Source organism: Crocodylus siamensis, chromosome 8 (genome assembly GCF_052110815.1).
Source record: "Crocodylus siamensis isolate JL-2025a chromosome 8, ASM5211081v1, whole genome shotgun sequence".
Taxonomy (NCBI): Eukaryota; Metazoa; Chordata; order Crocodylia; family Crocodylidae; genus Crocodylus; species Crocodylus siamensis.
In genome coordinates this window covers 56,513,583-56,538,769 of record NC_143402.1, presented here as the reverse complement: position 1 = coordinate 56,538,769, position 25,187 = coordinate 56,513,583, and the positions used below count along the sequence as shown (strand labels likewise).

General features: G+C 47.2%; 1 protein-coding gene across 4 annotated transcripts in view; it reads right to left on the bottom strand.

Moving 5' to 3' along the window:
- Window positions 1-25,187, bottom strand: part of SLC44A2 (solute carrier family 44 member 2 (CTL2 blood group)) — a 48,956-nt gene that overhangs the window by 9,426 nt on the left and 14,343 nt on the right. For all 4 annotated transcript variants that reach the window (XR_016443718.1, XM_090059010.1, XM_090059009.1 and 1 more), the window contains exons 2-16: window positions 20,092-20,140; window positions 19,696-19,769; window positions 18,865-18,949; window positions 18,481-18,565; window positions 16,635-16,763; window positions 15,783-15,843; window positions 14,562-14,685; window positions 11,480-11,563; window positions 10,614-10,726; window positions 6,096-6,227; window positions 4,961-5,060; window positions 4,436-4,528; window positions 3,538-3,622; window positions 1,458-1,720; window positions 1,241-1,335 (exon numbers count right to left, since the gene is read on the bottom strand). Coding sequence is in view for 3 of the 4 variants with exons in the window: in XM_090059010.1 (XP_089915136.1) it covers window positions 1,241-1,335; window positions 1,458-1,720; window positions 3,538-3,622; window positions 4,436-4,528; window positions 4,961-5,060; window positions 6,096-6,227; window positions 10,614-10,726; window positions 11,480-11,563; window positions 14,562-14,685; window positions 15,783-15,843; window positions 16,635-16,763; window positions 18,481-18,565; window positions 18,865-18,949; window positions 19,696-19,769; window positions 20,092-20,140 (1,572 nt within the window). In the remaining variant the exon portion in view is untranslated. The remainder of the gene's footprint in view (window positions 1-1,240; window positions 1,336-1,457; window positions 1,721-3,537; window positions 3,623-4,435; window positions 4,529-4,960; window positions 5,061-6,095; window positions 6,228-10,613; window positions 10,727-11,479; window positions 11,564-14,561; window positions 14,686-15,782; window positions 15,844-16,634; window positions 16,764-18,480; window positions 18,566-18,864; window positions 18,950-19,695; window positions 19,770-20,091; window positions 20,141-25,187) is intronic.

The window sequence follows — 25,187 nt, the reverse complement described above, 5'->3', positions numbered from 1 at the left end:
TTAATATTTTAACCCATGCCACCTCAGACAGAGCAGACAGCTGCCTTCCCATCAAAAGTACTCCCAGCAAATGCTTGAAGCCAGCCAGGCAAAAACATCCTCAGTCACTCTGCAGAAGGGTCCCTTAGCTCCTGCTAGACTGAGAGGGCAGTGCGGAGAAGAGCTGCAGACAACTCTGAGGCAAGATGCCTGCACATAGCAAGTAGATAGCTAAGAAGCACATGGAGGACAGCTGGGCAGACTGCAGTAGGAGCAGAAGTATTGGGCTAAACAAAACCCCTGAGACAGTCAGAGGTGACTGGAAAGAGGTGAAGGCAAGAATATTTAAAACCTGGCTCAAGAGCTAGAGGGTTAGCCTAGCCCTGAGCTGTGGAGAGGACAGAACTGCTGGACCCTGCTACACATTCAAATTAAACCTGGATATAAATCAGCTATAGAGTTGTTACACATTTTCAAGTACTAATTTTGTAGCTGGTTGCTCTTTTTGTAGCTGCATAGTCGTTTTTATGGTGTGATATTTACTTTGCATGAGCGGCTGGTCTGAATTTATTGCATGATTCACCAGTTCCTTGTGTGATAACTACTTGCATGTGCAGCCAGTCTAAATTTATGGTGCAACTGACTAGTGAATTACATAATAATGTGTAGCAGGGGCCCCTGAAAGCGCAGGCTGCTAAGGTGGTAGACCTAGTCAGTCCAAGAATCCAGGGAAGCTGGAGCGAGCCAGGGGGCAGAGGACTGAAAACTACCAGGACCTGGAGACTCAGGAAACTGGAGGTTCGGGTAGTGGCTGCAGGGAAAGTTTGGAGGTCATACGCAGGACACCAGGAGCACTTTGCAAGGCAAGGATGTGAGGGGTCAAGGCCTGGGAACCAAGGTCCAAGGCAGTGGACTGGGGCTGAGGGCTTGGCCAAAGAAAAAAGGGGGCTAAGGTTGGGATGGCTGAAACCCCAACAAGTGCTTTGAGGTCTGAGTGAGGAGGGATGCCTTAAAGGGATAGCACCCCTAGAGAAGCATACAGACCCTCCCTTCCCCCACCCCAGAATGATTTCAGGCAGAGAAGCTCAAGGACAAAGCCGAAAGGGAGGAGGCACCACTGAAGCTACTCCCAGTCTCCAGGTACTGGAAGTGAAGGGGCTGGAGAGTATGGCAAGCGGGTCTGACCCCAGAGGGGAACCAGGTGCTGGGGCAGACCTCATGAGTTTGTTTTTTGGAGTGTGTAACATTCCCAAACGCCTACCTTTCAGTCTGTGGTCCAGATATTCCAAAATGACTCTGATGACCTGGACAATGGCAAGAATCAGAGACCCAAAAGCCAGTGAGCCAGTGTGGTACCTGCCATGGAAACAGAGTGAGAGGATCTGAGTTAGATGCCACTTCTTGGCACCGTTTGCTGTGTTTTATTTGTCTCCACCAAAAGGCACTGTATGATTATAAAGAAAAATTCCAGCACCTACCTGAGTGCACGCCCAAAGGATGAGAATAGGGGGAAAGCTGGGATGTCATCAGGCTTCTTGAAGGCCCAGTAGTAAGATGCAAAGGCACCAGCAAGGGTGACTTGTCCCAATGCTATCACAAAGTTGGCCAGCCAGAAAAACATGAACACATTATAGAACTGGAGGAAGATGAGGTATTTGTGATACGCTGTCTCACCTCCATAGAAGGCAAAGAGGCAGTGAGCATTTGGGCACTGTTTGGTGATGTTGGTGGTATTAAATGTCTAGACAAAGAGGAGGAAAGACATGCTTAGAATTTAACAGTTATGAGAACTGTAAGGAATCTAGGCTGTTGATTCTCAACCAAGATGTCTTGAGATCCTTTCAAGGATGAGATACAAGGATAGCTCTGCTAGGGGCACAAACATGATTCATGTGATAAACCCAGAGATCATAGAATCATGCAGAAGTGGGGCTGGAAAGGACCTTTAGAAGTTGAATCTAGTCCATCCCCCTCCCTGAAGCAGGATCATCCCTGTCCAAACCATCCTGGACAAATCCATCATCTAAATTCTTTGTAAAATGACCATCAGCCTTAACAACACCAGACATCACATCCAAACCTGCCACAGGCAAGGGAGGGGGACCATGGCAAGTGAAGTCTTGCTTCTGTGAAAGGTTGTTAATATATGCTCAAGAGCAAGCCATTCCCCTGTTACAGAGGAAGGCAAACCCCACTCTGGTCCATGCTAGTCTGAGCAAGGGGTGAAATTCCTTCCTAACCTCAATGCAGCATCAGTCTGAGCCTGAGTGAAGGGGCAAGACTCTCTAGGCAGGACTTTCCAGGTTTGAGTCCCAGTAGGAGCACTAGCCCAGCTCAGTCATCATCCTCAATCTGGGCCTCAGAAATACTTGAGGAAGGCTTAAAAACACCCTGACACATGTAGCAGAAAGTGGGCAGAACAGCCAACCAGAGTTCAAATTGGAATCCATGAAGGCATACAGACCCATTGTGGGTTTTCCAAGTTCTTTGCAACAGGATTGCTCTATTACTTTCTATAAACCGAGTGAAAACTGGCAATTTCCAGGGGCGGCCTCAAGCTGATTTATGTTCTTGCCAAACCAAAAGCTGCCTTTGGAGTCCGAGCCTGGGAAATTATTCTTCACTGCACATACACCACCCTTGAACCTGGCAGCAGCTGCCTTTTATCAAAATGGAGAAAAGGATAAGATTCCACATGCTGTTGTTCACTCTGCCTTTGAAGCTCTACCCATAATTCTGGACAGTCAATATGATGAAGATAAATAATAGTATGACCAGAACTCAGAACGAGGAGTTGGGAATCTCCAAGTTCTAACTGCAGCTCTTAGTATGACTATGAAGCTTCCTTTGCAGCAAGTCTGTTTCTTAGATTGTCTGGAATAAAAGGGACCCAGACCTCCCTCCAAAGGGTGTGAGGGAGAGAATGAATCCTTAGAAAGTATCTTGGAGATGAACAGAGTTCACTATTAAGATCTCTCCTAACTGGGGAAGTGCAGAGAAGAACACTATTTATGAAGCCAGAGGGACTGACTTGGGAGAAAGAAACTGCAGGAACTCTACCATGAACGAAGGTGGGTTATAAGAGCAATCAAATACAAAGATGCAAACTTCATCCAAAGGGTCAGGAAGGGATGGAAAGGTTTAAGTGGCTCCAAGGGGCTTTCTTAGCAAATAACATCTTTCAGGTACCTTCTAGGACAACACTAGCTACCAGAGGGCCCTGCCACACAGGTTCAAAACAAAGCTGGACTGAAACCAGCTACAAAATTGTTACACACTTTCAAGCACTAGCTTTGTAGTTGTCTGGTTCTTTTTATAGCTGGATGGCCATTTTTATAGCATGATAATTACTTTGCATGTGTGGCTGGTCCAAATTTAGTGCATAATTCACCAGTTCAGTGCACAATTACTTTACACGTGTGGCCAGACTAAATTTATCCTGAAATTTACCAGTTAACTGCATAACATGTCACATGTGGCAGGGGCCAAAGCATTTTCATATGAGTGTGCACACCTAATCTTATTACCAGTGTGTCAGTCTTCACAGAATCTCCTTACCTCTGGTTTACAGGTCTGTCCAGCAAATGCACACGGTGTCTCATTGAAGACCTTGTAGACAGCCTCATTTGAGGTAGATAAGAATCTGAGGTCACACATTAAGGGGATCCAACATTTTGAAACCTGGACTGGAACTCTGAGTCTGTCCATGCAAATTTACCATCCTTATTATTACCTTTTCTCATTTGCACTGAAAAATACACTGACATGGTTCTGGAGGCAGCTGATCTACCCAAGGGACTGCTTGCTTGCTCCCTGGTGTTTCATCACTATCCCTGAGGTCAGCTGCAAGCAACCTTTACAGATAACATCTATGTGCCAAGTGCATTTGGCAAAAACACACTGGAAGTTGTGGAGTTCTCTCCCAGATGGACCCACAGCCTAAACCTGGACACCTTCTGGAAGTCCTGTATGACCTGGTTAACTGAGCAGCCCATCAGGAGAAGTGCACTGCTGGGGCGCCATCTGGGGACTTGGCTTTCTTGCTTATGTAGAATTTTATTTTGATATTTTTATGTCTTTATCAATGTCTTTGTTTTTTATCGTAAGCAGCCTGGAGCTGCTATGTTTGTCCAGAGCTTTCTTAAATATATAACTCTAGCCCCCAAGTGTGGGAAAGAGCATCACTGATTGGCAGGCACTGAATACACTTGACATCAAGTAAAACTATACATGCATTGGCATGATCTGATTCAACAGAAAGGAACCTAAGATTCACACATGCAGTTTCAATGCATCCACACAGCTCACAAGAGCCTCTTTTGTTGGGGGCAACCTATACATCACATACATACATACAACTAATTGTATAGCATTTCTTGCCTTCTGGAGGATGTAAGATCTATACACCCTCCTGCATCTTCCCATCGTGGGAGTGGAGAGGAAGATGGAAGGATACACAGCAGTGCTGGCCCAGTAAGCGATACAGAGACACAACAAGAAGAAGGTGCAGAGAGGAAACAGGAGGGATGTCATGATGTGGCCAATAGCCCTGTTGGTGGGGAATGGGACATGGAAAGGGAGAAGGTTAATTAAAAAAAAAACACCTTTTCCTGCAAGAGAAATTCGGGCAGAACAGAAGCCCTCTACAGGCCATAGCCTGTGCACAGGCCCCATTAAACTTCTCACAGCCAGACTACCACAATGCAGCCACCTCTGGTGTAAGCCACAGGGTCGGGCAGGGAAGGAGGGATACACACAGTTTGTATGTTAAACCCAGAAAGGGCTGGCGTCTTTCTTGTTACACAACAAACACCTGGGCTGGGATGGTTTAGTCAGCCAATCCTGCCTGAAGCAGGAGGCTGGACTAGATGTAACCTCATGAGGTCCCTTCCAGCCTGACTTTCCTAGGATCCTATGAACTGCGTTCCCCTGTCCCAACCCCTCTTTGATTACTGGGTGCCGTGATCTGTACTGTACGCACCGGCTGGCTTCCTTGATGAGCGCAATGGCAATAAGGATCCTCTTACGGAGGAAGATGAGCAACAGGATAATGACAACTTCCAGGATGCACAGGATAATCACTGGGGAGAAGAGATCAAGAGTTGTTAAGGGAGGTGGGGGCCACAGACTCCTGTCACCAGGTCCTGTCCAGAGCTAAAATCCATGTTGGAAAATGGTCTCCATCCCTCCCCCTGCAGCTTGACCTGCCCATCCTGAGCTTGATCTGATGGCAGAGATATCATTACACCCAGGGCAAGTTCTTGTAGTACATGAAAAGAACATGTACATGAAAAGAACCCTCTCAGTATGATCACCATTGTCATAGCACCTTCAGGGGCACAAGCTGGATCAAATCCCCCCTTCTGCTGGTAACCCCTGGGGAAATTCATCACCTCAAACCCTGTGTGCAGTTATGGTCTCCATACCTCCAAAAGGATGGTGTAGAATTCAAACAGGTCTAGAGAAGAGGAACCAACATTATCAGGGGCCTGGACCAGTTGCCAGACCAGGGGAGACTTAAAAAGGCCAGGACTCTTCAGCTTGGAAAGGAACAGGCTGAGGGCAGATGGGATAGAGGTCTACACAATCATGAAGGGCATGGACCAAGTGAACTAGGAACTGTTCATCACGTCCCAAGATACTAGAACCAGGGGACTCCCACTGAAATGAGCAGGCAAATGGTTTAAAAGTGACAAGAGAAAGTACTTTCTTATGCAATGTGCCAATAGCGTGTGGAATCCGTTGCCACAGGATGTGGTGGAGACAGATAACAGCCAGATAAATACATGGTTGATAGATCTCCTCCTGGCTATTGAGCAGAATGTTTGGAGAAGTTTCCTTTGGCATCTTGAAACCAATAACAGTAGATGCCAGGGAGGGTATTGAATAGGGGATGGATCCCTCTAGAGATATTCATTTTAATGATCTCCCTCTATAACATTCACCTCTGCCACTGTCAGGGGCAGGATACTGGGCTAGGTAGGACCATTGGTCTGACCCAATAGAGTACTTATGTTCTTATGCAAAGGTGCCCCCCAAGAGATGAGCACCATGGAGCACTGCATGCAAAAGTGGCATGGTCCAAGCCGTAGTCTCAGGGCAGTAGAGAGACTTACTGAAGCCCAGCCAGGTCTGCTTCAGGTGGAGATAGACTCGCAGGTCTGTCTGAAAGCCCAGGTCCATCAGGGAGACGTCAGAGCCTGCCTCTCCTTTCAGTTTGCTGTACTCCATGTAACAATGGAAGATGCCTGTGATATGAGATGTCTGTTAGAGTGAAACCATGGAGACAAGAAAGCCACCCCCAACCCCAGCCTAATCTTATCAAGTGGGGTCACAGCTGTGGAAACTCCTCTCTGTGCTGTGAATCAGAGCTCTGTAGGTTTGATGTGGAGGGGCCTAGACTAGTGGTTCTCAAACTTCTTAGACTCCAGGCACTCCTCAGAAAGCAAACTCTTAGTTTTTACTTGGTTTTTGGTTACAGAACAACAATTGAGCCATTCTTCTTTTGCAAAGAACTCAGCCCACAGCAGGGCAGGATGGTGTTAACACCTTGGAAGTGAGGGGCATGGCCTCAGAATCAGAACTCCCTAGACTTTAAGGGCATTTGTACATATGTGTGTGCCACAGCATTGGGTGCATTTAAAAGCACCCGGCACTGTGGCACATGCATTTGTGTAAATGGTGAAATGCACATCAGTGCTGAGAAAATGGTGGCGGCGTGCTTTTGAACTAGAACACATCAAAAATGTGCTTAGGGGGCAGCAAGGCAGATTCTACGAGGACAGCCTATGGGACCTGAACCTGTTCAGCCTTCACAAGAGAAGGCTAAGAGGGGATCTAGTGGCCATCTATAAACGTACTGGGGGGACCAGAGGGGAATGGGTGAGACCCTGTTCCCCCAAGCATCTCCCAGAGTAACAAGGAATAACGGCCACAAGTTGATTGAGGGTAGGTTCAGGCTGGACATCAGGAGGCACTACTTCACAGTCTGGGCAGCCAGGATCTGGAACCAGCTTCCAAGGGAAGTGGTGCTGGCTCCTACCTTAGGGGTGTTTAAAAGGAGGCTTGATAATTACCTAGCTGGGGTCACATGAGCTAAAACTTACCAGGGGTCATATAAGCCCAATATTCATTCCTGCCCAGGGCAGGGGGTTGGACTTGATGATCTGCTCAGGTCCCTTCTGACCCTATATCTATGAACCTATGAACCATGCTGCCACCATTTTCTGCGTGCTGATGTGCATTTAACCACCTGCATGTGACAGCGCCAGGTGAGTCAACTCACGTGCTTTGCAGATTCAGTTAATTGAGTCTGCTCCAATGCGGTGAATTTCTGGTGCATCGAAGGAGACAAAGGTATGTGTATAAATGCCCTAAATGCTGGAGGGGTGTAGGTTGTAGCCATGTTGGTCTAAGGACACAGGCAGACAAGGTTTCATAGATTTCATAGACATTAGGGCTGGAAGGGACCCCGGAGGATCAGAGTCCAGCCCCCCACCCAAAGGGCAGGAAGTCAGCTGGGGTCATAGGATCCCAGCAAGATAAGCATCCAATTCACTCTTGAAGGTGTTCAACGTAGGTGCTTGAACCACCTCCGATGGCAGGCTGTTCCAGACCTTGGGGTCTCGGACAGTAAAGAAATTCTTCCTTATGTCCAGCCTGAAACGATCTTGTAGTAGTTTATGACCGTTCGACCTCGTCACCCCTTGGGGTGCTCTGGTGAACAAATGTTCCCCCAGATCCTGGTGGTCACCCCTGATAAACTTATAGGTGGCCACCAGATCACCCCTGAGCCTGCGCTTTTCCAGGCTAAACGGCCCCATGGGTCTCAGCTTGTCATTGTAAGGTCTGCTTTCCTGACCTTTGATCATGCGCTTGGCTCTTCTCTGGACTCTCTCAAGCTTCTCCACATCCTTTCTGAATTGTGGAGCCCAAAAGTGGATGCAGTACTCCAGCTGCGGCCTCACCAAGGCCAAGTACAAGGGGAGAAGGACATCCTGGGATTTGCTTGAGCAGCATCTATGGATGCAAGCCAGCGTTTTGGTCACTTTACTAGCCATGGCATCACAATGCAGGCTCATGTTCATCTTGTGGTCAATGATGACCCCCCCAAGTCTCTTTCTTCCATAGTGCTAGCCAGTGTAGCACTGCCGAGCCTATAGGGATGCTGCAGGGTTTTTTTCCCCCCCAAGGTGGAGAACCTTGCATTTTTCGGTGTTAAACACCATCAGGTTCTTGTCTGCCTATTAGCTTAGCCTGTCCAAGTCAGCCTGGATCACCTGCCTGTCTTCTGGTGTGGATGCTTTGCCCCAAAGTTTGGTGTCATCAGCGAACTTGGCCAGTCTGCTCCCGATTCCAATGTCCACATCATTAATGAAGATGTTGAACAATATGGGTCCAAGGACAGAGCCTTGGGGGACCCCACTGGTCACAGGACACCATGATGAGTGACTGCCATCAATTACTACCCTCTGGGTCTGACCACAGAGCCAATTTCCCAGCCAGCGGATCATGGTGAACCCAAGGCCACAACTGGCCAGTTTTGCCAAGAGGTGATCACGGGATACCAGATTGAAGGCTTTTTTAAAATCAAGATATATGACATCAATCTCTTCTCCCTTGTCCAGGTGATAGGTCACCTGGTCATAGAAGGAAATAAGATTGGTCAAGCAAGACCGACCCGCAACAAACCCATGCTGGCTTTCACCCAAAAGGTTCTTTGGGTGAATCTGATATGTTTTATTAGACAAACTTAAATAGTTGGAAAACAATTATTAGGCAAGCTTTCAGGTTCAAAAACCCTTCGTCAGGCTAAGGAAGTTTCAGCAGTTGGTGTGTGCTCTTCCTGGATGGAATGGAAAGTAAAGAAGCCAGGCTGGGCTGGTATGCATGCAAGACAGGTAGCCATTTCTGATGGAACTCAATCAGAGATCATATGTTTTCAGTCCAAATGATAAAGATGTAATTGATATATCTTAAGTATAACAAGATACTTATGGTGCAGTTCTTGAGGAAGTCTTCTTCCAGGTGGCTCATAAAAAGTTTGGCATACTGACTGAGTTCCATCAGAAATTCAAAAATCACCATCCCTCCATCCAACTTTCTCTAGAATACTCCAGCACCAACATCTCCTTTTTAGACATGATGATCAGTATCCAGAATGATAAAATACAGACCACGTTATACAAGAAACCCACAGATCAACATACACAGAACCAGCAATCACCCTAAACACATCAAAAAAGCTGTCATATACAGCCAAGCCCTCAGATACCACTGAATTTGCACTGAAGAGAACACCCAGGATTACCACCTCACCAATCTTAAAAAGGTTTTCACCCAACAAGGACACTCCTCCAGAGAGACAGATCACATGTTTGAAAGAGCCACCGAGATACCACGTGAAGAACTGCTGCAGTACAGAAGAAAACCCCCCACAAATCACACACCGCTGATTATGACACATCACCCCTCCCTCGAACCCGTATGGAAAATCCTCAAACAATTGCAACCCATACTAGAAAAAGACCCTATTCTTAAAGCGGTCTTCCCAGAGCCACCCATCCTAGCCTTCAAACAAGCACCGAACCTCACTAACCTCATCACCAGAAGCAAACTTCCCCAGGCCCAGAATACACCAAATGGATCCAGACCATGCCATGACAAGAAATGCAAAACCTGCCAACACATCTCCACCACTCCCACAATTACTACACCCCACAACAGAGCCATCAGCGTTCCCAGATCTTACAGCTGCACCTCCAGAAATGTCATACATCTCATCCAATGCACGAAATGCCCTGATGGAAGATACATAGGAGAGACCAAAAAAGAACTGCGCACCAGAATGAAAGCACACCAGAAATCTATCAAAGACAGGAATACCTAATTACCTGTGGGGGCACATTTCTCACAAGAAAACCACTCTCTCTCTGATCTCTCAGTCCTGATCTTCAAAGAAAACTTACAAAATACTTCCCAGAGAGAAGCCTATGAACTCCACTTCATCAGCCTTCTGGATACTAAAAATCATGGACTAAATACAGGCATTGGATTTAGGACACATTATAACCTGCCTGACATCCAACTCCCCAGGTATCTCTCCACTATTCATCCCCCTTTTCCCCCCCACCCCAGCCTGTCACTCACCCATTGACTCCTCAATCTACATTTTCACTGACTGCCTATCTTGTATGCATACCAGCCCAGCCTGGCTTCTTTACTTTCCATTCCATCCAGGAAGAGCACACACCAACTGCTGAAACTTCCCTAGCCTGACAAAGGGTTTTTGAACCTGAAAGCTTGCCTAATAATTGTTTTCCAGCTATTTAAGTTTGTCTAATAAAAGATATCAGATTCACCCAAAGTACCCTGTCTGGCTAAATGTTGGAGGCTGCAAGTGAGAGAACCCACCTGCTACCAAGAGTAAGCAGAAATAACCTGCAACTTTTGGCAGAAGAGCCCCTTGTCTCTGTTGCAATCTCCAAGCACATCAGGAAAGGCCAAGGACAGGGACTGGACTGGAGTAACCAGTGTTGCTAGGCTAATTTAAAATATCTCTGCAGAAAGGGGCAGGGAAGAGGGAATCCCCAGAGTCATCCCCCACTCCAGATCCTGCCCTCAAGACCTCTCACCATATCCAAGCACCAGGATCACCATCACAATCATCACCCAGACCATGATTCCTGCCAGGAAGCGGAGAAGGATGACGAAGATGAGGCTGGCCACCATGGCAATGACTAGACCTCTGGTGAAGAAAGAGAGTAGCAAAGTCAGAGACTACATGAAAAAGCAGGTCCATGTTACAGCTTGCTCTTCTCTGTGCCCCACATCTGTGTCTCATTAACACTTTGCTTCTCTTTTGCTTTTCAGGTGAGCTTTAATGATGGTAAAAGCTGACAGCCTTCACCACGGTAATCCTTAGCTACTGGGGCACATAAAAGCTAGTTTCCTCCTCGGCTGCCTACACTGCATTTCAGTCCCAGAAGGACCTTCTCAAGTGGCAAGAGGAAAGTTTCACCCAAGGCCTGGTTACACTCTGGGTCTCTAGCAGATGCTAGCAACAAGGAGAACAATCAGCCCTACCAGACATGGGACCAAGACCCAAATCCACTGTATTTAGTATGCCCAGGAGTTGGAGATAAATAAACCTAAGCCACTACTTCCTGGGGGCTCAACTGAAACCAGAAATCACTTCCAATTATGTTATTCACCACCCAGTCACTCTGACTTGCTTTATTCCTTTCTTCACTTCAAATTACTTCCACCTTCTCAACATCAGCACAGGGATGGAAAAACCCTGCCCCCACACACAAGCTCTCCTACAGGCTTGCTCCAATTCAGCCCCATTCTCACATAACACATTTTCTGCTGGAAGTCATGCCCGGAAAACATTAGCGGCCTCTTGGCTCCATTCCTGCCCAGCCCTCTTTGTCCACTGGGGGTCAGACATAATGCAGTTTTGTATGCAATTAGCTCAGGTGGTCGGTTTTCTGCTCACATTATTATCCAGTACCAGGAAACCGTGTAATCTTCAAAGATCTTCATGGCCAGTTGTCTTGCTTCCAGAACCACATTTGCTTTCCTGGAAATCAAAGCAGTAGGGAGCAGAGGAGGAAGGAGAGGAGCATTAGTGTCGACTCAACGCAGCACAGTGGTTCTTACAGAATCATAGAAAAGTGGGGCTGGAAGGGATCACCAGAGATCATATTGAGTTCAATCCCCTGCCTAAGGCAGGATCAGCCCTGTCAAAACTATCCCAGAAAAATCCATCATCTAATCTCCTTGTAAAACTACCGTCAGCCCTGACACAACATCAGACATCACACCTGAACCTGTCACGGAGAAAGCAGAAGGATGCTCTGCTTCTATAAAAGGTTGTTAATATACCCTCAAAAGATCCCAGGTAGAGGCCATGCCCCTGCTACAGAGGAAGGCATAACTCCCCCCCGTCTGTCCCAATCTGGCCAGGGGCTAAAATTCTTTCCTGACCCCAAATATGGCATCAGTCTGACCCCAAGTGGAGGGCCATGAGTCTCCTGCCAAAAGCTCTGGATTTAGTCCCAGCAGGAGCATTAGCACACCCCGATCAAAATCTCCAGCCTGGGCTGCAGCCAACACCCAATGTCTCTAAGGGAGACTTAAAAACATCCTGACACATGTAGCAGGAGTGGGGAGGGAGCGAGGGAGGGGGCAATCAGCAAAGCCCAGAAGCCTGGAAAATTCCCACAGTAGAACACAGGCATTGCTAGGCCTAGGTCATTCCCAACCAGTGTCTGTCCAACCTCTTCTTGAACCCTCCAGTAACAGAGAGTCCACAGCTCCCCTGGGTATCTATTCCACTGCCTTGTTATTTAGACTCAAGGCACCCCTCACTAGACTCCAGCCCCACCTCTGAAAATACCAGCTCTTAAGTCTTCACTTGATTTTTGACTATGGAAAAATCTTAGAGTCATTCTTCTGCTGTGAAGAACACAGGAAGACCACAACAGATCAGCATGGTTTTAACATCATGGATTCCTATTTGCAATCTCTAGCTCTATCCGGTGAATAGCGTTTGTCCACCTAACAGTGCTAACATTGTGTAGCACCACTGAAAGGATCTCAAGGCACCCCAGAGTGTCATGGGACGCCAGTTGAGAGTTACTGCTGTAACAGAATGAAAGTGTTGGCAGTGCTCTGAACATCCGCAATCTATCTCTATGTCCTCCTTTAGACACCTTGTTAAAATTCTCCCTTGCTTACTACAAAAAGAAACCTGACTTCAGCTGAGAAGCCAGTCTGTTAACTCTAATGCTTATCCTGAAGATTCTTAGTGCTCCCTTTTCTGAAGTGTTTTATTGTACCACGTTTCATACTTGTATTTCCAAGAGTTTTAGAATTGCCTTTTATTGGATCAGATCCTAGATCCATCTTGCCTAGTCTCCTATGTCATGCAGTGGCAAAGAGCAGATGCTGAAAGGGAGAGTAGACTGGGTCTGAGCAGGGTTTTCCCCCTTGTTCCTCTCTCATGTCCAGCCTCCAGTATTTAATGTCTAGGGAGTCCTGACTCAGAAGCCAGTTCCTTCACTCCTACATTCAATAGCTACTGATGCCCCTTTCCTCCAAGAATGTGCCTAGTCCCTCTGTGAATCGAGGTAAACTCTCAGCTTCCAACAAATCTGGTGAAAATGCGTTCCACCCTTTAATGAAACAAAAGGTGAAAAGTAACTTCCTTTTGTTAGTTTTGAACTGATGGCGTCCTAGTTTCATGTTGCGAGTCCTAGCTCTTGTCTGGTGAAAGCTAGTCAATAATAAATCCTACTTTCTCTTGGCTGTTCAGTATTTTGTGAGTCCTTATGTTCCCCTCAAGCATCTCTTTTCTAAACTGAACAGGCCTAGCTTTGTTAGTCTCACCTCCTATGGAAGCCCCTCCATACCACTGATCATCCTTGTGCCTTCTGTGAAACTTCTTTAGATCTTTTAGCAAATTTCAGAGGTGCAGGGACCAGAACTGGGCACAAGATTCAAGGGGTGGAAGCACCATAGATTTATAAAGGAGCATCATTATGCTTTGCCTTTTGTTCACAATTCCCTTCTTAATAATCCCTAACATCCTGTTTGCCTTTTTGACAGCTGCTGAACACTGAGCTGATGCTTATAGCAAACTAACTACGATGACTCCCAAATCTCTTTCCTGTGTGATAACAGTTAATGCAGAGCCCATTGTAGTGTGGGTGTAGTTTGGGTTATTTTTGCCCACGTGCATAACTTTATATTTAACTACATTGTTTTACACTTATCTACTGAATCAGACCTTAAATGCTGTAGGCTGCAAGTGAGAGAAACAAGGCGGGGGAGAGGGGGAATCCTAGTCAGACCCAGTTCACTCTCCCTTTCAGCACTATTCTCTGCTGCCATGTGACACAGGAGACTGGCCAAGAGGGACCTAGAGTCTGACCCAGTGAATGGCAGTTCTCAAGTTCTTATGTACTGGCTTTAGGGGTGGCATGGGGTATTTTTGTTCTGTGTTTGTCATGTGTCTGGTCTCACGTGTCCTTGGCATTCCTACACTCCCAACCACAGACAAGAAGCTCACCTCAAGGGAAGGAGTTTCTCCAAGGAACAGTTGCCTCCACAGCCTATCATCAGGGCTACTGTTAATACTCCAAGACCTCCAGTGGCGATACAACCTATCCAGGCTACCCAGGGAGGCTGTGGAATCCCCATCATGAAAGGTTTTTAAGACCTGGCTATACAAAGCCTTGGATAAGATGATATAGTTGGGGATGGTACCGCTTTGAGCAGGGGGTTAGACTAGATGACCTACTGAGGTTCCTTCCAACCCTCATTTTCTATGATTCTAAGCTCAACCAAGTGGCAGCTGATTTTGAAAGAAAACGTTTTGCCCTTGAAGCAGAGAGGAGAGAGCAGAGAAAGGAAGAGGAGAGGAATCCCCACAGATAGCCTATTCTCTCCTGCAGAAAGACCTGCAGTTTCTGTGGATGGATGCCCAAGTCAAAGATTGGACTCCTGAGTTACCTCAAGACTCATCAACAAGTTGTAGTAAAGATCATCTGTAAAAAATATGATACATGACTCACTTGGCCCCCTCCAGCAGCTCAGACACATTTCTCTGATGGTTCAATCCATCATCAAAGGTTGTCTTGTTTCCAACCATGACGACCCCTTTCTTGACACTGAAGGCTGGGAAACACCGGCGAGCCACTGTTGGAGGAGAGACACAGCAGTGTCAGAGAGTGGAGACAGTTAACAGAGTCGTCACATCGGCAGGACAAGGAATTAAGAAAGGCTAATGAGAAAAGTGCTGATAGTGCTAACCCCATAATCCATCTAAATGAAAGAGGACTCTACCCCTGCTATGCTGCTATGCAGTGATGTAGTCAGAAGCTGAACCTGGGTTATTCTTTTGTTCAGCCCCTAAAACACCACCGTTGATCTTCCACCAAAACCCAGGAAGGGGGTTCTTCCTGGTTATTCCCATCTCCAACACCTGCATCACCACTATGTGACTGGTAGAAAGAAAGGGTCATCCAGTTCAGATCTGGGACACACACACATGACATAGGGATGCAGTTGTGTGGTTACACTCACCTTGGTTCCTGTTCCACCCTTTAAAGCCAACTGCCTGGGAGAAGTAGTGGCATTTCTAGTTAGAAATGCCTGGTCAATGGTTAGAATCCATTGACTTTATGGTTCATTATCATCTCCCTGATTCCTGCTAATCTCTCTCCACACCATAGGTGCTAATGCCCCTTTATCTTTTTAATGGTCTTGAGTCCCCTATTCAAACTGTCACTTTTTCTGCAATGTTGCTGTCCATTAGTCATCCCTGGGAATGCGTCTCTTCTATTTCACAGCCCTATAGATGGGTCTTTTTTTCATCCCTAGCTATGAATCTTAACTCAGGTGTGGTCAGATTAACCTGGGTTTAGACATGACTGACAGTGAAGCACTGGAGGCACTGTCAAGATGCTCAGGAAGACTAGATTTTGTTGTATGTGTGTTATCTTATATGTGCTGATGTGCCATACCATCTGTGCCTCCCAATTAAAATCTTAGCTCCACCTCTGATCCAGTCTCAGAAGAGATCTGTGAGCTGGTCAGAGCCAATCCCAAGTAGGGAATCCCAACATAGTCACCAGGGGGTGGGGCAATGCATTTGCAACCTAAGCTGCCACTGGCCACCAATACCACTGTACTGACAGAAAAGAAAATCTTGAATTAATTCCTAAACCAGTTGTGACCAGTTCCCTGGACCCCTTGAAGCCTCTATCCCCTCCTGCTTCCCCAGGCGGACGTACAGGGTGTGCTGGGCGTGATCATGGCTGGACAATCTCCATCCCTCAGCACTTCAGGCACGGACTAGAAGAGAGATACACACACGAAAGTTAAGTTCTTAGGCTGGTAATTTCAAGGCCACTAAAGAAATGCACCAGCACCCAGTTAATAGTAAAGAGTCAAACAGGATCATGGGAAAGTCAGGCTGGAAGGAACCTCCATCTAGGCCAGCCCCCTGATCAAGCCAGGATCATCCCCTACTAAATCATCTCAGCCAAGTGTCTGCCTAACCTGTTCCTGAAAACTTCCAAGGATGGAGTCTCCACCACATTTCTGGGCAGCCTGTTCCAATGCTCGACTAGACTCAAAATCAGAATATTTTTCCTCATTTCCAGCTTCAGTTTCCCCTGCTGCAGCTTGAATCTGTTGCTCCTAATCCCATTCCCAAAAGCCATAAAGAAGAGCCCATCTCCATCCACTCGGTCATCACCCTTCTGGGATTTGAAGACTGGAATCAAATACCACCATCTCAGTCTTCTTCAAACTATGACCCTAGCCACACATTACATATATTATGCAATTCACTGGCAAATCATTTAGATTGGCCAAATGTGCAAAATAATTATGCAATTAACTGGTCAATGGTGCAATGAATTTAGACTAGCCACACATGCAAAATTATTATCACGCCATAAAAATGGCAATCCAGATATGAAAAGAGCCAACCAGCTACAATGTTAGTGCTTGAAAATATGCAACAGCTTCATAGCTCTTTTTATCCAGCTTGAATTTGAACACGTGGCAGGGCCCTAGGTAACCCTGGTGTGCAGTCTAAAACACACCCTCTCTCACCTCAAGCAGAAGAATCCACTTACCTTCTTTAGGTTTGTGAACTCTGGGACACAGAAATCCTTGTAGTACTGAAGGTCACTTTTGGAAACAGTCCTGCTGCTCTGGGCCTTTAGGTATGTAAGATATCGATCTGGGCATTTGGTCACACAGATCTGAAAGAATTTCAGACATGGTGTAAGAACCAGCCCACAAGAAAAGAAAAGCCTCTTGTCCTGTTCCTTTTGATGGATCCTTTTGTCCTTTGGTTGCTGTTGCAATTTTCAGGGGTAACCAAGAAAGGGCATCCCTCACAAATGACTCCTCTCTCCATCTCCTCTAGGATGTCCTGAGCAGGGCCATGAGCAGACCTAGTATTTTGAAAAGGGTGGTGCTGGTGGCCTGGTGCACACAACATATTTTTCTCCAAAAAAGAAACTAAAAGCTTTATTAATAATGAGGGTCCTAGGGCTAGATTCTTCCATAGGAGGAGACACTAAAGAGGCCAAGACTATTCAGCGTAGAAAAGAGATCCCTGAGGGAGAATATGAGCAGGGTTTACAAAATATTAAACAGTGAAGAGAAAGTCAATAGGTATTTATTACTGACTAACTCTCATCAGACAAGAACTAGGGGTCACAACGTGAAACTAGTAGGCAGTCAGTTTAAAACTAACAGAAGGCAGTTTTTAATTCCATTCTGGGTGAAAAAGTTGTGACACTTGTTGCCACCAGATGAGGTGAAATCTGAGAGATTATCCAGATTCACAAAGAGATTGGACACATCTCTGAAGGCAATAACTATTGAGCATGGGAGTGAGGGGTACGGCCTATGAATCAGAACTTCCTGGAACTTAAATGTTGGGGGCTACAAATGAGAGAGGAACAGAATGGGGGTGACAAAAACCTTGGTCAGAGCCAATTCACTCTCCCTTTCAGCATCTGCTCTCTGCCCCTGTGACATGGGAGCCTGGACAAGAAGGAGCCAGGGTCTGACCCAGGAAATGGCAATTTTTATGTTCTTTCTTATGGTTTTCCATACAAAATCAAAGTAAAACCAAATATAACTTATTGGAATGTGCATGAATTTTCTATATCATACATGATGTATTTAAAAAAAAAACACAACAAACTAGGCAAGAATACTTAAAAGCCGTTGTTTCTTTAGTCCTGTCACCATTAGAATTCCATGTCCATCTTTTCCACATTCATAAAACAAAATCAAACCTTCTATAGCTTCTTGCTGTGCACCCAATGCTTTCCTGGAAGTTATTTCCACCCCGAGCTAACGTTCACCTGAGTTAACCTTTCTGCACCTGAATTAATATTTTTAGACAGCTTCTGTTTTGTAGCCCCACAGACTGTTGTTAACTCTATGTGACCAGGAGCCACAGAATTGCAGAAAAAAGAATAACTTGACTAGTGAAACATGAAGACCCTTAAACAAAGGAGAAAGGAGCATTAACACCTATGGAGTGAAGAGTTTAGAAGGAATCGGTAGATGACAATAAGCCATGAAGTCAATTGATTTAATCACTGCTGCCTGAATAGACATTTCATGCTGCTCCACCCAAATTTTAAAATCAAATATGGGAGGAGGAATGGAGGGGGCACAATTGCACCAATGCAGCCCACCCCCGAATCTGCTCCGGGCATAACCCCCAGTACCCACCCGATTCAAGGATGCATTTAGGCTTCAGGGGAAAGCAACAGTCCAGAGGTGAGGGACCACAGCGTAACCATCACCCACAAACTTGTGCGTCATCCCATATGCTTTAGACCATGCGAGAGTGAGGGCAAAGGGATGGCAGGAACCCCACCGGCTATATCCCAGGGATGCCAGTGGGATGCAAGCATGACAGAGAAAGAGAGAGGGGCAAAACTGCAGCAGTACCTGCGTGGTCGGACACTGGAACTCCAGCAATACCAGAGGGCTGGTGCACTTCATAATGTTGAAGTAGAACAGGAAAGGCTTGTTCCTGCAACCAAGACAACACATCAACCTCTGTCCATGCCACGGAATGGGATTTAAGACCCTGCCCTTGAGCCTGGAGCTTCTTACTGCCCACTGTACTGCAATGATGGCATCACCAACCCTTGATCCTAGGATATGGAAATCACTAGATCTGCTTCCATTCCCCCACCCCACTCCCCTCCCCAGAAGGATACAGGGTAGTCTGACTCCCTCTGTATGACCAGGAGGAAGAAACTAGCTTCAGCTAGGCCATCACAACCCATTCCATTGTCTCCTATGAGAAGACAGCTCTCAAGCACGTACTCGTTTGGCGTTCCCTGCTGGCCACAGAACTGCCCACGGCTGTTGGTGGGGTAGATGACTTTCCGGGGGTCTCCGTGAGTCCATGCTGAATAGGGGAAGGGAGGAACAAAAAAACAAAACACAACCCAACAGACAAAACTCAGTTGGATTACCCAGGCAACCCTCATTCCTTTTTTCCAGCTTTTTCCAAGTCAACAGGGTTTCATTTGCCAGCGGCCTGTACTAGTTAGCAAGCCAATCTTCCCTAAGACAAGCGAACAGGGTAGCACCACAGAGAGAATGAATGGCGTGAAGTTCAACTAGACATCTAGACACTGGGCTGGGGTAAGCTGGTTTAGTCAGGCCTGATCCTGCCTTGAGAAGAAGGCTTGACTAGATGGGACCTCAAAGTCTCTTTCTACTCAACCTTCCCATGATCCTATGATCTCTGCTACATCAGAGATTTTTACATGGTCTTTTCACCCAGACAGAAGACACCCTGCCTCAAGGAAGAGGAGCACACCAGTACCTGACATACTTCAGGAGAGGATTTGAATAGGGCTGATCCTGCCTCAGGCAGGGGTTTGGACTAGATGTGACCTCTGGAGGTCCCTTCCAGCCTTACTTCTCTGTGACTATGAAAGCCACCATGGCAGTGAACTGGACAAGGCCCAAGCACACCTCCCAGAACTGCCTTCCCAAAGGCACCACGCAAGAGACATTCACTATTTACATACCTGGGTTATTTATCCCACCCAAAAGGCAATGGTACCCCAAGCCTAGACTCCTGCAATGCCTGAGCTAGAAGGAGACAAGTGCCGCTCTAGCCTGGTGAGGCCACTGGGTACATACCCACAACTCCCACGATGACATAGCCAATGATGGCAAGGAAGAGAAGGATGCAGCAGATGATGTCTGTGCAGCCCCTGATGGAATGAGGAGCAAAGAAACAAGCTTAGGTCCCGGCTCCAAGCGAGTGGAACCCAGAGCACCTTTGCATCAACCCAGCACCTACCTCAGCACCCAGGAGGCAGCCGCTGGTAGTAACAGGGAATAGGCCCAATGACCAGTCCCCTGTATGGCTTCATCCATGCTGTAGGCCAAGACAGGACCCTGCCTTTATGTTCCCTTTTCCTAGGACCCCTTGTTCACATCAGCCCACCTACAGTAACTGGAAGATTCTGAATCCCCCTCTTCCACTCGTGAGCCCTCCCACGGCCTTGCCAGGCACCCAAAACCTGCTCTTACCTGTCATAAACAGGACCTTTGAATGTGGGATCATATTTCTGTGGTGTCCCTAAAAAAAAAAAGAGAGATAGAGGAGAAAGAATGCTCTGTGTTAGGAGATCATTTGAAACAGGGACAGCTGGACGATCTCCCCAGCCCTCCCTTTCCCCTACAATATTTATGGAGCAACTTTGCAAACAGAAGCAACAAGAACTTGGCAAATGCTAGTGTTGGTTAGGCCCCTGGCACAAGTTAAGAACATGAGAACTGGCATTCAGCGGGTCAGACCCTAGAACCAATTTGCCCAGTTTCCTGTGTCACACGGGGATAGAGTGGGTGCTGAAAGGGAGAGTTAATTGGGTCTGACCAGGGTTTTTTCCACTGTTCCTCTCCCTCTTTCAGCCTCTAGTATTTAAGGTCCAGGAAGGTGCAATTCAGAGGCCATGCCCCTCACTCTCATTGGCTACTGATGCCCCTTCCTCCAAGGATGTGTCCAATCCCTTTGTGAATCTGACTGAACTCTCAGCTTCCACTATATCTGGTGGCAACAAGTTCCACCCGTTAATGACAACCTAGGCTACAAGGAACTGCCTTGTGTTAGCTTTAAACTGACAGTCTCTTAAAGTTATGTTGTGACCCCTTGTTCTTGTCTAGTGAGAGTTGCTCAATAATAAATTCCTATCAACTTTCTCTTTGCCATTTAGTATTTTGTAAACCCTTCTCATGTCCCCCCTCATGCCTCCCTTTTCTAAACTGAGTAGGCCTGGCCTTGTTAGTTTCTCCCTTGTAGACAAACCCCATCCATACTACTCATCAACCTTGTTCTTTTCTGGACTTCCCTAGTTATTCTGCATCTTTTTTGAGGTGTGGGGGATGTTACATATGTTATGCATACACTGGGGAATTGCACAAAAAGTTTAGCCTGCCCACACATGCAAAGTAATTATCACACCATAAAAATGACCATCCAGCTACAAAAAGAGCTAACCAGCTACAAAGTTAGTGCTTTAAAATGTGTAAATGTCCATCCTTGGAGGTTTTGAAGACCTGGCTAGACAAAGCCTTGTCTGGGATGATCTAGTTGGGGATGATCCTCTTTGAGCAGGTTCATAGCTGGAAAATAGTCTTGCCTCATGTAGCTCATGGGTGGTAGAATCAGGAGTAGAGCACCACTTTCCACTGCTCTACCTACACGGCCATGCTCCTTTGTGGGTACAGAGGTCTTCAGCCTCTCGACTGCAGAGATCTCATACACAGCCCCCTGTATCCAAATCAGATCTATGTGGGCTAGAGAAGATGACTAATTTTAAACCCAGCTTTTTCTGGCAGCTGGAAGGAGAACTTGGACAGGAAGGCGGCTCGTTAGCAAAAAGGCTGAGGTTCTCATTGGCAGGAAGAGGAGGCCAGGCCTACCAGATACAGGTCATAAAGTTTGGGAACAGGAAATCCACTCCAGCCAACAACTAGGCTGATCTTGGCTCCCACAGGAAGAAAGGACAAGCAAAGGAAACCCTAGTTCAGCAATCCAACGATGAAAGAGGTAAAGCTGCTTTTTCTAACCCTGACTAGCTGTAAAACTCCAGGCGGCTTGATAATATCAGGAGGTTTTATCCTCTAAGAATCACCGAATCATAGAAAATGAGGGTTGGAAGGGACCTCACGAAGTCATCTAGTCCAACCCCCTGCCCAAAGCAGGACCAGCCCCAACTAGATCATCCCAGCCAAGGCTTTGTCTAGCCAGGTCTTAAAAACATCCAAAGATGGAGTTTCCACCACTTCACTGGGTAACCTGTTCCTGTGCTTTACTACCCTCCTAGTGGGAAAGTGTTTCTTAATATCTAACCTAAACTTCCCTTGCTGCAACCTGTAGTACACATGCTATAGAGGATTCCCAGAACTTCATTGCTCCCTCCTGTATCTTCATGTGACCTCTGCCTGAATCTAACTTTTTTTTTTTGGTTGGCTGCTAACCATGGCCCTCTGCCTGGGGTCTCTGGTGCATATATTAACAACCTGTTACAGCAGTAGCACATTGGCCACTGTGGTCCCCCAGCTTTCCCTGTGTCAGATTCAGGTGTGATGCCTGGTGCTGTCAGGGCTGATGGCAATTTTATGAAAAGATTAGATGCTGGACCTGTCTGGCATGGTTTGGACAGGGCTGATCCTGCCTCTGGCAGGGGCTTGGACTAGATGTGATATCTGGAGGTCGCTTCTAGTCTTCTCTATGACTTCTATGATTTACTTTTAAGTAGCAGCTATATCAAGACACTGAGACAGTTGGAAAACTTAAAAATAAAAGCTTTGGAACCAAAACAATTAGCAACAGTCCCAGGAAGGGAATGCCAGTCATCAGCTAAGCATGCTAGCTATCTCCCTTCCCTTCCCCCGCTGCCTTTTCATTCAAAGATCTGAGAGTCCCTTACAAACAAAGCATTTACTACATAGGACCTCAGATCTCTCTGGGAAGCCAGTTTCATAGATTTCATAGACATTAGGGCTGGAAGGGACCTCGGGAGATCATCGAGTCCAGCCCCCCGCCCAAAGGGCAGCAAGTCAGCTGGGGTCATAGGATCCCAGCAAGATAAGCATCCAATTTACTCTTGAAGGTGTTCAATGTAGGTGCTTGAACCACCTCCGCTGGCAGACTGTTCCAGACCTTGGGGGCTCGGACAGTAAAGAAATTCTTCCTTATGTCCAGCCTGAAACGGTCTTGCAGGAGTTTGTGACCGTTTGACCTCGTCATCCCTTGGGGCGCTCTGGTGAACAGACGTTCCCCCAGATCCTGGTGGTCACCCCTGATAAACTTATAGGTGGCCATCAGATCACCCCTGAGCCTGCGCTTTTCCAGGCTAAAGAGTCCCATGGCTCTCAGCCTGTCATCGTAAGATCTGTTTTCCTGACCTCTGATCATGCGCGTGGCTCTCCTCTGGACTCTCTCAAGCTTCTCCACATCCTTTTTGAATTGTGGAGCCCAAAACTGGATGCAGTACTCCAGCTGCGGCCTCACCAAGGCCGAGTACAAGGGGAGAATGACGTCCCAGGATTTGCTCGAGAAGCATCTATGGATGCACGCCAGCATTTTGGTCACTTTACTAGCCGCAGCATCGCATTGGAGGCTCATGTTCATCTTGTGGTCAATGATGACCCCCAAGTCTTTTTCTTCTGTAGTGCTAACCAACGTAGCACTGCCGAGCCTATAAGGATGCTGCAGGTTTTTCCTCCCAAGGTGGAGAACCTTGCATTTTTCGGTGTTAAACACCATGAGGTTCTCGTCTGCCCATTTGCTGAGCTTGTCCAGGTCAGCCTGGATCACCCGCCTATCTTCTGGCGTGGATGCTTTGCCCCAAAGTTTGGTGTCATCGGCGAACTTGGCCAGTCCACTCCTGACTCCAATGTCCACATCGTTAATGAATCTGTTGAACAGTATGGGTCCCAGAACAGAGCCTTGAGGGACCCCACTGGTCACAGGGCACCATGATGAGTGACTGCCATCAATCACAACCCTCTGGGTCCGACCACGAAGCCAATTTCCCAGCCAGCGGATCGTGGTGGAGCCAAGGCCACAACTGGGCAGTTTGGCCAAGAGGTGATCATGGGATACCAGATCAAAAACTTTTTTGAAGTCAAGATATATGACATCAGTCTCTTCTCCCTTGTCCAGGTGATAGGTCACCTGGTCATAGAAGGAAATGAGATTGGTCAAACAAGACCTACCCGCAACAAACCCGTGCTGACGATCCCTTAGGATGTTAGCCTGGGCCAGCCCCTCAAGGATGGCCCTTGCAAGCGGTGCCGGGACCCGGGGCGACAGCCTGAATGGCTTGGTCCTGCTGGAAGGTGCACAGCCCTGGGCCGGGCGGCATCATGTGTCCTGGTACAGGCAATGTCGGGTGCCAGGTGGCTGGGGCTGTGCCAGGCCGGGGCAGGCATCTCTGCCAGGAGGGTCCTGAGCGCCTCATGGCTGCTGCTGCTGCTGCGGCGGGCCATGCAAGGCCTCCCGGGCAGTTCACCACCCACACGCAGCCCCCCGCACCCTCACAGCCCCAACCCCCAGTCCCTACTTGCCTGGGCCTGGGTCACGCCTGCACTGCTCTACCTTGCGCCGCATGCTGAGGCAGTGTGCTGGAGCACCGGGACAAGAGGCAACCATAGAGACAACTCTGGCTGCCTGCCAAAGCGTCTCCTTCAAGGCCCCAGGCCTCTGGTTGCTTCCGGGCATGCTACAGGAACCTGCCTTGCCCTGCTTTTTTCCGTAGAGTTTTTTGGAGGTTTTTCTTTTTTTGATACCTGGATTTCCAGGTATTACATTTAGAGGCCACACTGCAAATATGCAGCACGGGAAACATTTTTTTGTTCCCAGCGTCCCTCTTGCAGCAGCTCAGACTGCTTTGAGACACTGCAAGAGGCACATGGGTGCTCGTCTGGATGCACCCCAGCTGGCTGGGGATGATCTAGGCATAGGGATGCCTGTGTTCTGCCGTGGGGATTTCCCAGGCTCCTGGGCTTTACTGGTTGCCCCTCCTCACCTTGCTGCTACATGCATCAAGGCAAGTAAGGTTCTTTTGGTAGATGGCATATCTTTATTAGACCAACTAAATAGAGGGCAAAAAGTTATTTGCAAGCTTTCGGGCACAATCACCCTTCTCCAGGCAAGATTACAACTCAGAGTACAGACCTCAAGATGCTACCGAACGTATATAACACTTCCTCCAGACCATGGGCACAGCTGTGGGCACCAAAATGGTCCCACAATATGCCAACCTTTTTATGGCTCACCTGGAAGAAGAATTCCTCAAGAACTGCACCATCAAACCTATGTTACACCTGAGATATATAGATGGCATCTTCATCATTTGGACAGAAAACCTGCAGTCTCTGATTTCCATCACAAATTCAACAATAGCCACCCCTCCATCAGACTCTCTCCTGAATACTCCAACACCAACATTTCCTTTTCAGACATTAGAATAACTATCTAAAATGGTAAAATACAGACCCTGTTACGCAAGAAACCCACAGACCAATATACATATCTACACAGAACCAGCAATCACCCTAAACACATCCAAAAAAGCTCTAATTTACAGCCAGATTCTCCAATACCACCAAATTTGCAG